The sequence below is a fragment of the Pongo abelii genome, chromosome 7 (assembly GCF_028885655.2).
Source record: "Pongo abelii isolate AG06213 chromosome 7, NHGRI_mPonAbe1-v2.0_pri, whole genome shotgun sequence".
NCBI lineage: Eukaryota > Metazoa > Chordata > Mammalia > Primates > Hominidae > Pongo > Pongo abelii.
In genome coordinates this window covers 81,241,332-81,253,347 of record NC_071992.2, presented here as the reverse complement: position 1 = coordinate 81,253,347, position 12,016 = coordinate 81,241,332, and the positions used below count along the sequence as shown (strand labels likewise).

The following is a 12,016-nucleotide window of genomic DNA, read 5'->3' as shown; positions in this document are numbered from 1 at the left end:
ATGAAACCTCTGTACGACTTCAAACGTGTAACAGACTTGGGACAGATTTGGCATGTAAAAGAAAGACACAAATACATGTTTATGAGGTGAGAGCAGCCAAGCTCACAGCTATGGTCAGGGCCCAATGCTAAATGTTGGCTGTGGCCCCTCACCGTTCAGTGTAGGCTAGACTGAGGAGTATGTAGCCTGCTGTTTCTGGTCTCTGAGGTTCCTGGGGCCACCCTAGAGTTTCCTGAGGAGTGGGCATCTGGTCTTGGTGAAGCAATTCAAGTAGTAACTTTGTAGTCAAACTGATATTTTTTTGAGATGGAGTTTTGCTCGTCACCCAGGCTGGAGTGCAATGGCTCAATCTCGGCTCACTGCAACCTCCACCTCCTGGGTTCAAGCGTTTCTCTTGCCTCAGTCTCCCAAGTTGCTGGGATTACAGGCGCCTGCCACCATACCTGGCTAATTTTTCTTGTATTTAGTAGAGATGGGGTTTCACCATGTTGGTCAGGCTGGTCTCAAACTCCTAACCTCAGGTGATCTGTCCACCTCAGCCTCCCAAAGTGCTGGGATTACAGGTGTGAGCCACCGTGCCTGGCCAAACTGATCTTAAAGCTTCATTCCAGCTCAGCTTCTCCATGTAGTGGCTATGTGGCCTTAGACAAGTTACTTAACCTCTTTTGGTCTCAGTTTTTACTCATATCAAAAATCGGATTAAGGGTCTTCTAATTAAATGTGGCAGAATGAACACAAGCATGTATTTATTTATGTATTTATATATGTACATATGTATTTATGTATTTATTCTGCTGACATCCCGGTGAAATGAGGATAAGGAAATAAAAGGGCATAAATCAATAAGGACAAAAAGTGAGCACAGTTGACAGCAGATGAGAGATGTCAACCAAATGTTGGAAATTAGGAACATCTGGAAGAAGGGACATGACCTACTTGAGTTGCATCTTAGTTCTGTTACATTCCTGCAGTGAGAAGCTTACAATAAGCAAGCTGACTTGAGCTATGGAACCCTGGAAAGGCTCTGGAACTGCAGGAGCCAGGAGTCCTTAAGGTGGAAGTAGGCAGTGATGGAGTGGGAGAGGCTGAAAAGAGGAGGACTTTGTGCACGTTTTAAGAGATTACTTGAGGATGTGCTCCATAGAAACAAGAGAGTAAGCCACCAAACAAGCAGACCTGGAATCCAAGGAGCAAGGGATTCAACCCAGGGGAGAGTAAAAGAATTCCCAAGTAGAGAGTAAAGCCCAGCCATGTGAGGGCTCAGTCCTAATCGTCTAAAGTGCAAAGTCAATAGAAAATGTCTAAAATTGAAAAATCAAAGAATAGGAGCATACCAGTAGTATGCACATGTCATTGGTGATAAATAGCAGAAAAACAGCTAAAAGAATTAAAAGTGGTTGACTCTGGGGAATGAGGCTTGGGGGTAGGTAAAGAGAGAACAGAGTGGAGGCAGCATTTCTCTTCAGAGGCCTAGTAGTAATGAATTTTAAAAACTGTGTATGTTGATTACTTTAAGGCACTAAAAACTTTAATAGGGTAGCAGTAATTATAATAATCAACACCTCACAGGATTATTGTGAGAATTAAAGAATTGCACATGATTCATGTGTTAGGCACCCTGAACAATGTCTGGCACATAGCACATAGTAGTTTTACTTGTTATATTTTAAAGTTAATTATTATTATATTAATTATTAATATTAGCCAAAATAGTACCTTCTCTTACCATCTCCCACTCCCAACTGTGGCTAGTCTGGCACCATGCAGAATTCTGGATAAGAATGCCAGGTTTTGGCTGGGTGCGGTGGCTCATGCCTGTAATCCCAGCACTTTGGGAGGCCGAGGGGGGTGGATCACGAGGTCAGGAGATCAAGACTATCCTGGCTAACACGGTGAAACCCCATCTCTACTAAAAATACAAAAAAATTAGCCAGGCGTGGTGGCAGGCACCTGTAGTCCCAGCTACTTGGGAGGCTGAGACAGGAGAATGGCATGAACCCGGGAGGCAGAGCTTGCAGTGAGCCAAGATTGTGCCACTGCACTCCAGCCTGGGCAACAAAGTGAGACTCCATCTCAAAAAAAAAAAAAAGAATGCTAGGTTTTGTGGAGACTTACAGTCTCCAGCCTTTCTGGAGGAGGTCAGAGTTGACCAATAATATCCCAGTCTGTGATTGGTCACCCCCCACCCCCACCCCCTTCCAACAGCCACAGCTGAACTCTTCTCACTCTGTATATCCAAGGTCATTCCAGCGTTACCTAACGTACCCTGAGGCTCAGGGTTCTGGTCTAGTAAGGCTGCCTGCCCCCAGGGGACACCTGCGTTTCCTCCCAGACATGTGGCCAAGTGCTCTGTGCAACTTGTGGTTTTGCTACCAAGTAAAATTGTCCCACAGGCAAGTCTCAAGTTCAAGAAAAAACAGCATAACAAAATCACAGAAAATCACAAAAGCATCCCTAGTCCACTCAACTATGAGCTTTATTGTTGGAAATTTGGTTCGTTGCTTTTACGCAATTTACTTCCCAGCCCTGGGTACTATTTTTGGCAGCTGCACCAAGCCAACTTCATAGTTAAGGTGAAGATGTGTTTTGTAGTTTTACTAATACTGCAAGTTTTAACATCTGTTCTCTGGATTTCATAACAAGTATTGCTGTTTTTTCATGTCTCAAGTTCCCACTGTGACAAGTAACAAAACATAAATTTATTGCAATAAATAGAACATGTAAGAATATTTGTGGTGTTGCTTAATCAGCTGGGATTTATGGGGCAACTATTCTGTGCAAGGCACTGTACTAGCTCTGAAACTTGTTATGTAAGAATATTTGTGGTATTGCTTAATCAGCTGGGATTTATGGAGCAACTATTCTGTGCAAGGCACTGGACTAGCACTGAAACTCTTGTTATATAAACTCTCTTAATATTAGGTTGGTGGAAAAGTAATTGCTGTTTTGGCCATGAAAAGTAATTGCAAAAATCGCAATTACTTTTGCATCAATCTCATAATTAATTGGTTTTCAATTGGCTGGTTAAGTTTTTAAGAGACAAGTGTGTATTTGTATTTTAAAGTAGTGAAATACAATGAGATCAAATCTGTAAAGTAACAGCAACAGCAATAGTACTTTTGTTCTTGTCAAGAGACTTTGGAAGCAAGGGAAACAGCCAGCTGCAATCTCTGCAATATGTCATCAGCAATTCTTCCCCAAACCCATCTAGATCCTGGTACTGTCTAATTTAGTTTTGGATCTTTAGCGGAAATTAATAGCTATAATAATTATAATAATTATGTTAGATTTATAGAACAGCTTTCCTTCCAAGAGCACAAGCCTCTTCGAGCTCTGCAGATGTTCCATAAATACATGTCCCCTAATGGAATCACAATGAGGCCATTTCTAGATGGTCTCAATATTGCTATCAAGCTTTGTGGACTGGACTGACCTGCACACAATTGAAAAGGGGCTCTTCACACCGTGCCTTCTAGGAATAAGCTTCCCGCAGCATTGTGTCTAGGAAAGGAATTCTATAGCTAATGTGGTTTGGTGAATAAGAAGACTTTTTTGTTATTTTTAAAAAATGAATGGATAGATATATAATGCTATCACAATGCTATTCACAATCAACAAGTGAATGCTGACTATGCAGTAAATACAGTATAAGGAATAGGGAAACATAACCTGAATTTCATCTTTTTTTTTCCTCGTGGCTCTGAAGTTTAAGTCCCTAAAGGCCAGGGTTTTGCCTTGCTTTGTGACTTCCCTTAGAGTAAATACAGTGACAACCTATGTTAGAGGATTTTGTTTTTATTATTATCATCCAAACAATTTTAAGGCAAGACTGTCTGAACTAGGAACTGGGCTACTTTGGAAGATGCCATTTCTATTAATTTTCTATTAAGTTTTTACTAGATTTTTTTTTTCTTTGCTTTGTAGGGATCTGGAGCTACAAAGTACCTGTGAAGTGCAAAATGTGTAAAATGGATGTAATACCAGGCTTTAAGGTGGAGGGGGACAGCAGTATGTCTCTTTCAGCATCACCATCTGGAATGGATTAGTGTTAATGAGTCACTTCATTCTTAAATTGATACAAAAGCATGGGCACCAACTCCCCTCTCTCCTGCTGTGAGCAACTCTCAGTCTCACTGGGAAGGACTGACTTGGAAAACCATTTTTCCATAAAACAGTCTGTGATTGATAAACAAGCATTCAGAGTAGCAACCCATTAAAACAAACAAACAAAAACAAGTTTCAGATGGGCTTGACACATGGAAGAGTGGAAGAGTGTTACCTGGTGGACTCCTGCTTGTAGATGTCAATGATATTTTCCACCAGCAGGTTCCTCTGAAGTCCATATACCCCATGTCTATCCAAAACCACTTCATGTCTACAGGATGGGCAGCGGAATCGGCCCCCTGATGCCATGGTGGTGCCTCCTCTTGTGGGCAAATACGGGTTAGAGGCCTGTTCTTGCCAAGTAAGAAAAAAGGAATTGGGTAATGCCACAAGCAGCTTCTCTGAGACTTATTTTCACTCTGTGCTACTACAAACAACATGAACTTCTACTTTAAGCTTGCCATAAGATCATCCCTCAGGGCTTTCTCAGCAAGTGGTCCTGAAACACAGGGCCAGACCTTATCCACAGTCATCTGCGAATACACCATTGTCCACATAACGTGCTTTTCCGTCCACCACTTTCAGAACCAAAAGTTCCAGCCAGAAACTCCACACTCATGTCTTCAGCAGTTACTCATTCATAGTTTTGAAACACATTAAATGGTTTGATTTAAAAAGATATATGATTCTTAGTATTAAAATAAAACTGGATTTGGGAGTAAAGAGGACACAAACCAAATCATTAAAAGAAACATGTTTTTCTTGAAAGTAAATGCAACTTTATGAAGTTTTTTTGTTTGTTTGTTTGTTTTTCTTTTTTTGAGACAGAGTCTCGCTCCGTTGCCCAGGCCGGAGTGCAATGGCACGATCTTGACTCACTGCAATCTCCGCCTCCTGGGTTCAAGCAATTCTCCTGCCTCAGCCTCCCAAGTACCTGAGATTATAGGTGCCCGCCACCATGCCCAGCTAATTTTTTTTTTTTTTTGTATTTTTAGTGGAGATGGGGTTTTGCCATGTTGGCCAGCCTGGTCTCGAATGCCTGACCTCAGGTGATCCACTGGCCTCAGCCTCCCAAAGTGCTGGGATTACAGGCATGAGCCACCACGCCCGGCAACCTTATAAAGTTTTTTAAAGGATTTCACCTCAATGTTAAGCACTTGATTCCAAGAGGAAGGAATCTTTTCCACCCCCTCCCTTCAACCAAATTCCAAACAAACCTACCTGGAAAATATCACTGGCACATTTCCTACACAGGTTGTGCTGACAAGGGAGAATGACCACAGGTTTCGTGAACATCTCTAAGCAGATAGGACAGATGAGTTGCTTCTCTAAGTTATCCATGGTCTGCTGCTCTTTGGAAAAAGATTTGTAATTCAGAGATGCACTCATCTCCTTGCTGTCCCCAAGTGTGCTGCCAGGGAAGGGTGCTGCGAGTGGTTCCAGCAAGTGTTTCCTGGATATTATTCCAGGGATTGTGTGATCAAGTGTCCTTTACGTTTCTCTCGGTGGAGGACATTGTTTCAGGCCCTGGTTTGGAGTGGGTGTCGGAGCTGTTTTTAGCAGCCTGCGGTCACGTGACGGTGGGCTGACGTGTCCATATAAGCCAGTGACAGGAGGATGGATCCTGACAGGTGACGGAGAGCAGGAGTCAACATTCTTGCCCCAGGGAGTGAAGAGAGTGGGTGGGAAGGAGGATTACAAACCCCATTTAGATGGGGTTGTGAGGAGAAGGAGGTCGAAGCTGACAGTTGTCAACAACAAATGCAAATGTGCATGCCTAGCCACTGAACCATGCCCTCTGTGAGCACTCATTGAGAACTTGGCGATGGCTTCTCCAGGAAGGGGCAGAATGCAGCACAGAGTCTGTGTAACTAATGCCAGCCCCGTCTTGAGAGTGTAGGAATTGAGTCACCGAAAGTAGCCTAATAGCACCTTCTTAGGTGAAAATGAACAAAACATGTCTTGAAAATTGTTATCCTGGCTTCACAAAGGCAATCATCAAAAAGACTTTCTTAGTGTTAAGTATTTCATCTTTGCCAGCTGGGGTTGTGGTCTTTGAAAAATTCCAATTTAAAAGCTAAATTCAAATCCAAATCCCTTCACTATAAAGGTATCCACCTAATAAATAAATAAATACATGCATAAATAAAAATTCAAAATCAGTGGATGATCTAATTATTTGAGAATAAAGTTATATTATAAAACAACTCTAGTATGCTGTTTGCTCTTCCACATTGCTTTCCTCTTCCTTGGCCCTCTTTCATCCTATACTGTCCCACCTCCTAAATACAACCAAAAGCACAAAGAAAATTTGATAGTCTTTTACTAATTATTTAAATTCTTAAATTATATAATAGTTTGCAACAATAATCAGTAGTGAGGTAGTAACTGGAAGGCGCCTGGAGGTGGCAGATCTATTATTTCATTTTGTTATCCCTTGGGGGACAGTTACCAGTGCCATTGACAACTGAAGTATAAATGGAGTCCTACCTCCATATCTGCATGTCATCTGCCTCCAAAATACCTATTCTCCCTTGCATTTCCCCTTCCTCCAAGGTGACTTTTTAAACCATAGTTTCCCTGGTCATTTCTGATATTCTTGGTCTGCTCTTGAGTCATAAACATCGATTCTGACATTCATCAGGATTTTGTGAAGCGACAGTTTAACCAATACAAATTGTATTTAAAAATTTTAAATCAGATCAAAAATAAAAAAATCCAAGTCTGTTTATATGTGATAAATTTCGGCTTTCTTTCTCCTTGATTTTAAAAACCTTGGACAATGGACACATTTTGTTAACATATCCCTGGTGTGAATTAAATTACCAGTGAAGTGTAGGTCAATTATGTGTGGTCTTAGTGCTGTGTGCACGGAGAGCTTATTGAGAATCTAGTAAGCTCTATTAACTAATAATAAGTTATATGTATTCATAAGCATATCAGGGATCTTTAGAGAATTATCTTAGTCCTTTCAATATTTATTTAGCAACTACAGTGAAGACGGGAACTGGTAAAGTTTTTTTACTGAGTTACTTCGGTTCACCCAGCCTAGGCAGTTAATTGTGTTTATCAATTCATGGGCTATGGAGGGGAGGTCTGAGTACAATATGTGAGATATTTGCTAGGAAAGATTAAGTTTCTACTGCAAAAGACCTTGCAATCTAAGTAAAAGCACTTAAACTAATCGTGCACATTGCAGCAGAGTCTTTTCTTGTAGAAGGAATTCATTCCTTCAAAATACATTCATTGATTATGTGTAGTGTGTCTCCATTGTGTGAGGCTCTGGGGATTGAAAGATGAACAAGACATAGGTCATTGTCCTCAAGGAGCTCAGTATAAGAATGGAGATGAGACATGCACACAAAGAACATAGTACAAAATAAAATGTGATAAAGAGTGCAAGCCAAAAAGTACCTGAGACAGGTGTCAATCGAGAAAGTTTGTTTTGTCAAGGTTAAGGGCGCGTGCCAGGAGGCAGGCCTGCACCTTTCTCCAAACAAGATTTCGAAGGCTTTAATATTTAAAGGGAAAAGAATGGATATTGGGGAAAGAGAAAAAAAAAATTTCAGTTGTGGGTAGATAAGAGGCAAACAGTTGCATTCTTCTGAGTCTTTGATCAGCCTTTCACCAAATACATAACTTACATGTTGGGGCTGGGCAGTGGGTAGAGGAATAATAGTCATTTATGTCTTCCTTTAGTTCAGTGAGTCTGCATTTTTACATCAGAGGAAGAAAGCAGATATGCATTTGTCTCAAGTGAGCAGAGAGATGACTTAGAGTTCTGTCCTTTGTACCATGCCTATGAAGATAAGCTGTCAATTTACATTGTCAGGGTAAAATTCAACAAAACTGTTTTAGGGTAAAGATATTGGGGCCTGTAAGGAATTTCCCAGTGTGCAAATTGTAAGGGAGGTATGTAGTGTTTAAATCTTTGTAGCTATCTTATTTAGGAATAATGTGGGAGGCAGGTTTGCCTGACGCAGTTCCCAGCTTGACTTTTCCCTTTGGCTTAATGATTTTGGGGTCCCAATATTTATTTTCCTTTCACAACAGCTACGGCATTTCAGGGTCAGAAGAATCAGAAGGGCTTCATGGGTGGGGGTAGCGTTTGAACTGCTGCACCGAGGATCTCAGAGGGATGGACGTGTAGTTAGGTGGGGCATGGCTGGGGCTTTCCAAGAGAAGGCACAGAAGCAGCAACATGGGCATGCACAGGCATGCAGGGGATCTCAGAGCCACGGTGGCTTGAGGGGGAGTGCAGGCACGCTGCTCAAGCATTGGCTGGCCATGGATACTGTGCTAAAGAGTTTTTAACACTTAATAAATTAAGCAGCAGGAAGTCGTTAAAAGTTTCTCACTGGACACTTTCGTGAGAGCAGTGGTTGGTTAGATTGATCTTTCAGCGATGATTGGGTTAGATTAGCATGAAGGTGGCTGGCTAAAGACCAGATCAGAGGCTGTTGCCAATAGTCCAGGTGAGAGGTCGCGAAGCCCTGGCACAGGTCATGGCAGTGGGGAAGGAAAGGAGGAAATGATCCCTGGGGCTGCTATGAAAGTAGAATCCACACAGATGACTCAGATGCCTGAGCCTGAGTAACCGATGATGTAGTGAGAGGCTGCAGAGTGAGTCAGAGACAGTCAGGCTTTCTCCCAGCTTCTGCATCTACCTCCCTTTGTGGTCTTGGAAAGTGACTTCACCTAGGAGGATTTCAGTTCTGCCATCTATAAGTGAGTGGGGTTCATAACCTAACTTAGCAATATTTGTAGAAAAAAACAAAAACCTCTGAAACAGAATTTTCTTTTAAGAGACAGAGGGTCACTTTGTTGCCCAAACCGGAGTGCAGTGGCGCAATCATAGCTCACTGAAACCTCAAACTCCTGGGCTCAAGCAATCCCCCCACCTCAGCCTCCTGAGTAGCTGGTACTACAGGCGTGTACCACTATGCCTGGCTAATTTTTTAAATTTTTTGCAGAGACGAGGGTCTTGCTATGTTGCCCAGGCTGGTTTTGAACTCCTGGTTTCAAGCCATCCTGCTGCCTTGGCCTCCCAAAGCTCTGGGATTACAGAGCTGATCTCTATCTTCCTTTCTCTCTCTCTTTTTTTTTCTCTCTGTTCTTTCTTGCTCCCTGCCTTTTGCTTTTTCTTAGAACTGTCTCTGGAGGCTACACAGGAAAACAGCACGAATCCCATAGGCGTAAGAGCCCAGTTGATGAATGTCAATGAAAAAGATTTACTCTGTAAAATATTTGAAAAGATTTACTCTGAGCCAAATATGAGGACCATGACCTGTGACAGCCCCAGGAGGTCCCGAGAATAGGTGCCCAAGGTGGTCAGGCTACAGTGTAGTTTTATAAGTTTCAGGGAGACATAAGACATCAATCAATATATGTGGGGATATACATTAATTTGGTCTGAAAGATGGGACAGCTCAAAGTGGGGGCTTCCAGGTCATAGGTAGATTTGAAGATTTTCTGATTGGCAGTTGGTTAAAAGAGTTAAGATATTATCTAAGGACCTGGAATTTATAGTAAGGTATGTCTGGGTTTAGATAAGGGGTTGTGGAGACCAATGCCCTTGTGCAGAAGAAGCTTCCAAGTAGCAGTCTTCAGAGAGAATAGAAGTTAAATCTTAGTTAAATCTCTCCTGGATCAGGGAAAAGACCTGGAAAAGGAAGGGATTCTCTATAGAATGTAGATTTTCCTCAGAAGAAACAGTGTTGCAGGGCCATTTCAAAATATTTCAAAGAAATATATTTTGGGGTAAAATACTTCAATTTCTTTCAGGGCCTGCTATCTGTCATATGATGCTATACTAGAGTCAGATTGGAATTTGGTATCTTATTGCTACAAAGAGTCTGTTTTTACAGTCTTAAGATCTCTGTTTTAGTGTTAATGCTGATCAGCTGAACCTGAATTCTAACAGGGAGAGGCTAGAAGGAGGCATGTGTGATCTTCCCATAATGGCCTGAACTAGTTTTTTAGGTTTACTTTGGAATGACCTTGGCTGAGAAGGGGCATCCATCAGTGAGTTGGGGGGCTTAGAATCATATTTTTGGTTTACCTTGTGAACCCCAAAAATCTGAGACAGGTCTCAGTTAATTTAGAAAGTTAATTTTGCCAAGGTTGAGGATGCATATCTGTGACACGGCCTCAGGAGGTTCTAACAACGTGTGCCCAAGGTGATCAGAGCACAGCTTGTTTTTATACATTCTAGGGAGACATGACACATCAATCAACACATGCAAGATGAACATTGGCTTGGTCTGGAAATGTGGGACAGCTCGAAGCAAAGGTGGGAAGATTCGAAGTGGGGAGGGGGATTCCAGGTCCTAGGTAGATAAGAGACAAATGGTTGCATTCTTTTCAGTTTCTGATTAGCCTCTCCATTTATGCGTTTATCTCAGTGAGCAGAGGGGTGACTTTGAATAGAATGAGAGGTAGTTTGGCCCTAAACAGTTCCCAGCTTGACTTTTCCCTTTAGCTTAGTGATTTGGGGGCCCCAAGATTTATTTTCCCTTCACAACATGAATAATAACCACCTTCCTCTCTGCATTCTTTTTTCTCCATTCCTTGCTCCTCCCTGCTCTCAGACACCAATCCATGGGGTGGGTGTGTGAGCTGGAAGTGGGACACAGGAGGGAGTGCTCTGCTCTAAGGAGAAGTCAGAACATTTTATTCACTCCCAAATCATTCACAGGGTCCAGGAGGTTGGGGAAATTCTGGACTTGAATCAGAATTTAAGTCATCTTCAGGCTCTGGGATCTGGAGTGGACCTGAGCCTGCGCAGGGACATGAAAACCAGCTGATAAAAGAAAAAATTTAGACAAATTAAAATTAACAAAATTTAATAGAACAAAGGATGATTCATGAACGGGGCAGCCCTCAGAACAAGAATAGATTCAGAGATTCAAGGGCTGCCCTACAGTTGGATAAGATTTATGGACTGAGAAAAGGAAGTGATGTACAGAAAACAGAAGTGAGGTACAGAGTTAGCTGGACTGGTGACAGCTCAGCGTTTGCCTTATTTGAACCCGGTTTAACAGCTGACCACCTGGGATTGGCTGACACTCAGCGACCTGTTACAAGAGCACGTTACAGTCTGTTTAGACACCCAGTTGGGTGACAGTTCACTATGTACAAGAAATCTTTAGGTGAAACCTAAAATATGTATGAAGGTAGCTTCAGGTCAAACTTAATTTAACAAAGCGTAGTCTCCTGAAGGTATTTTGGTTTATATAGAAGGAGTGCTTTGCTTGCCCCACTTCCACCCCCACTCTTACCACACACATCAGGACAGAGGCTAGAAACTGATCGGGAGCAATTACACAGGGAGCTGCCATGGTTGGAAGTCCTGGTTGTCCCTCATTTCTGAGTCCCACCAGCCAGCGGCTGGAGTATGTTTAGACACATCGAAAAACTGAAGCAAAGTCACCACCACCCTCCCCTCTTTCAACAGTTTTCCAGTCTCCCAGGTATGTCTGGGGAAATTAGATGGGTCCCTAGGAACCTGAGTGTGCACCCAACAGTGGATGTGACACTGAAGGGTAACAACAAAAAGAGAAGGCTTTTGACCTCTTTCAACCTGTAGCTGCCGGGCCAAATGGAACCAGGCTTTTTCAGGGGCCAGGGCCCAGGAAAGAGATGTAGATCTGCAATGGAATTCTGACATGACCTACCTGGAGTTAGGCCAAATTTCACAAGTAAAGGGCATGGTCTGTCCTCACTTCATACACCAGCAGCAAACTCTGGGGTTCCCAGGTCCTGCACTTCTGACCAACTGGCTACAAATTTGGGGGTTCCCACTACCTCCTCAGTTTGGTAGAATGACTCACAGAACTCAGGAAAACATTATATTTATGATCACAGTTTTATTAGAGCCAAAAAGAATACAAATTAAGACCGGCCAAAAGAA

The 12,016-nt window shown here is 42.4% G+C and overlaps 1 protein-coding gene across 6 annotated transcripts in view; it reads right to left on the bottom strand.

The window, feature by feature from the left end:
* TRIM55 (tripartite motif containing 55) overlaps positions 1-12,016 on the bottom strand; it is a 64,782-nt gene that overhangs the window by 43,322 nt on the left and 9,444 nt on the right. For 5 of the 6 annotated variants that reach the window (XM_054561670.2, XM_054561669.2, XM_054561673.2 and 2 more), the window contains 2 exons: positions 5,326-6,222; positions 4,280-4,452 (listed from right to left, as the gene is read on the bottom strand). In XM_054561670.2, the coding sequence (XP_054417645.2) occupies positions 4,280-4,452; positions 5,326-5,493 (341 nt within the window). In that variant the 5' untranslated portion in view covers positions 5,494-6,222. Of the gene's footprint in view, positions 1-4,279; positions 4,458-5,325; positions 6,223-12,016 lie in introns of those variants that run through there. The other variant, XM_054561672.2, reaches the window with a different exon arrangement.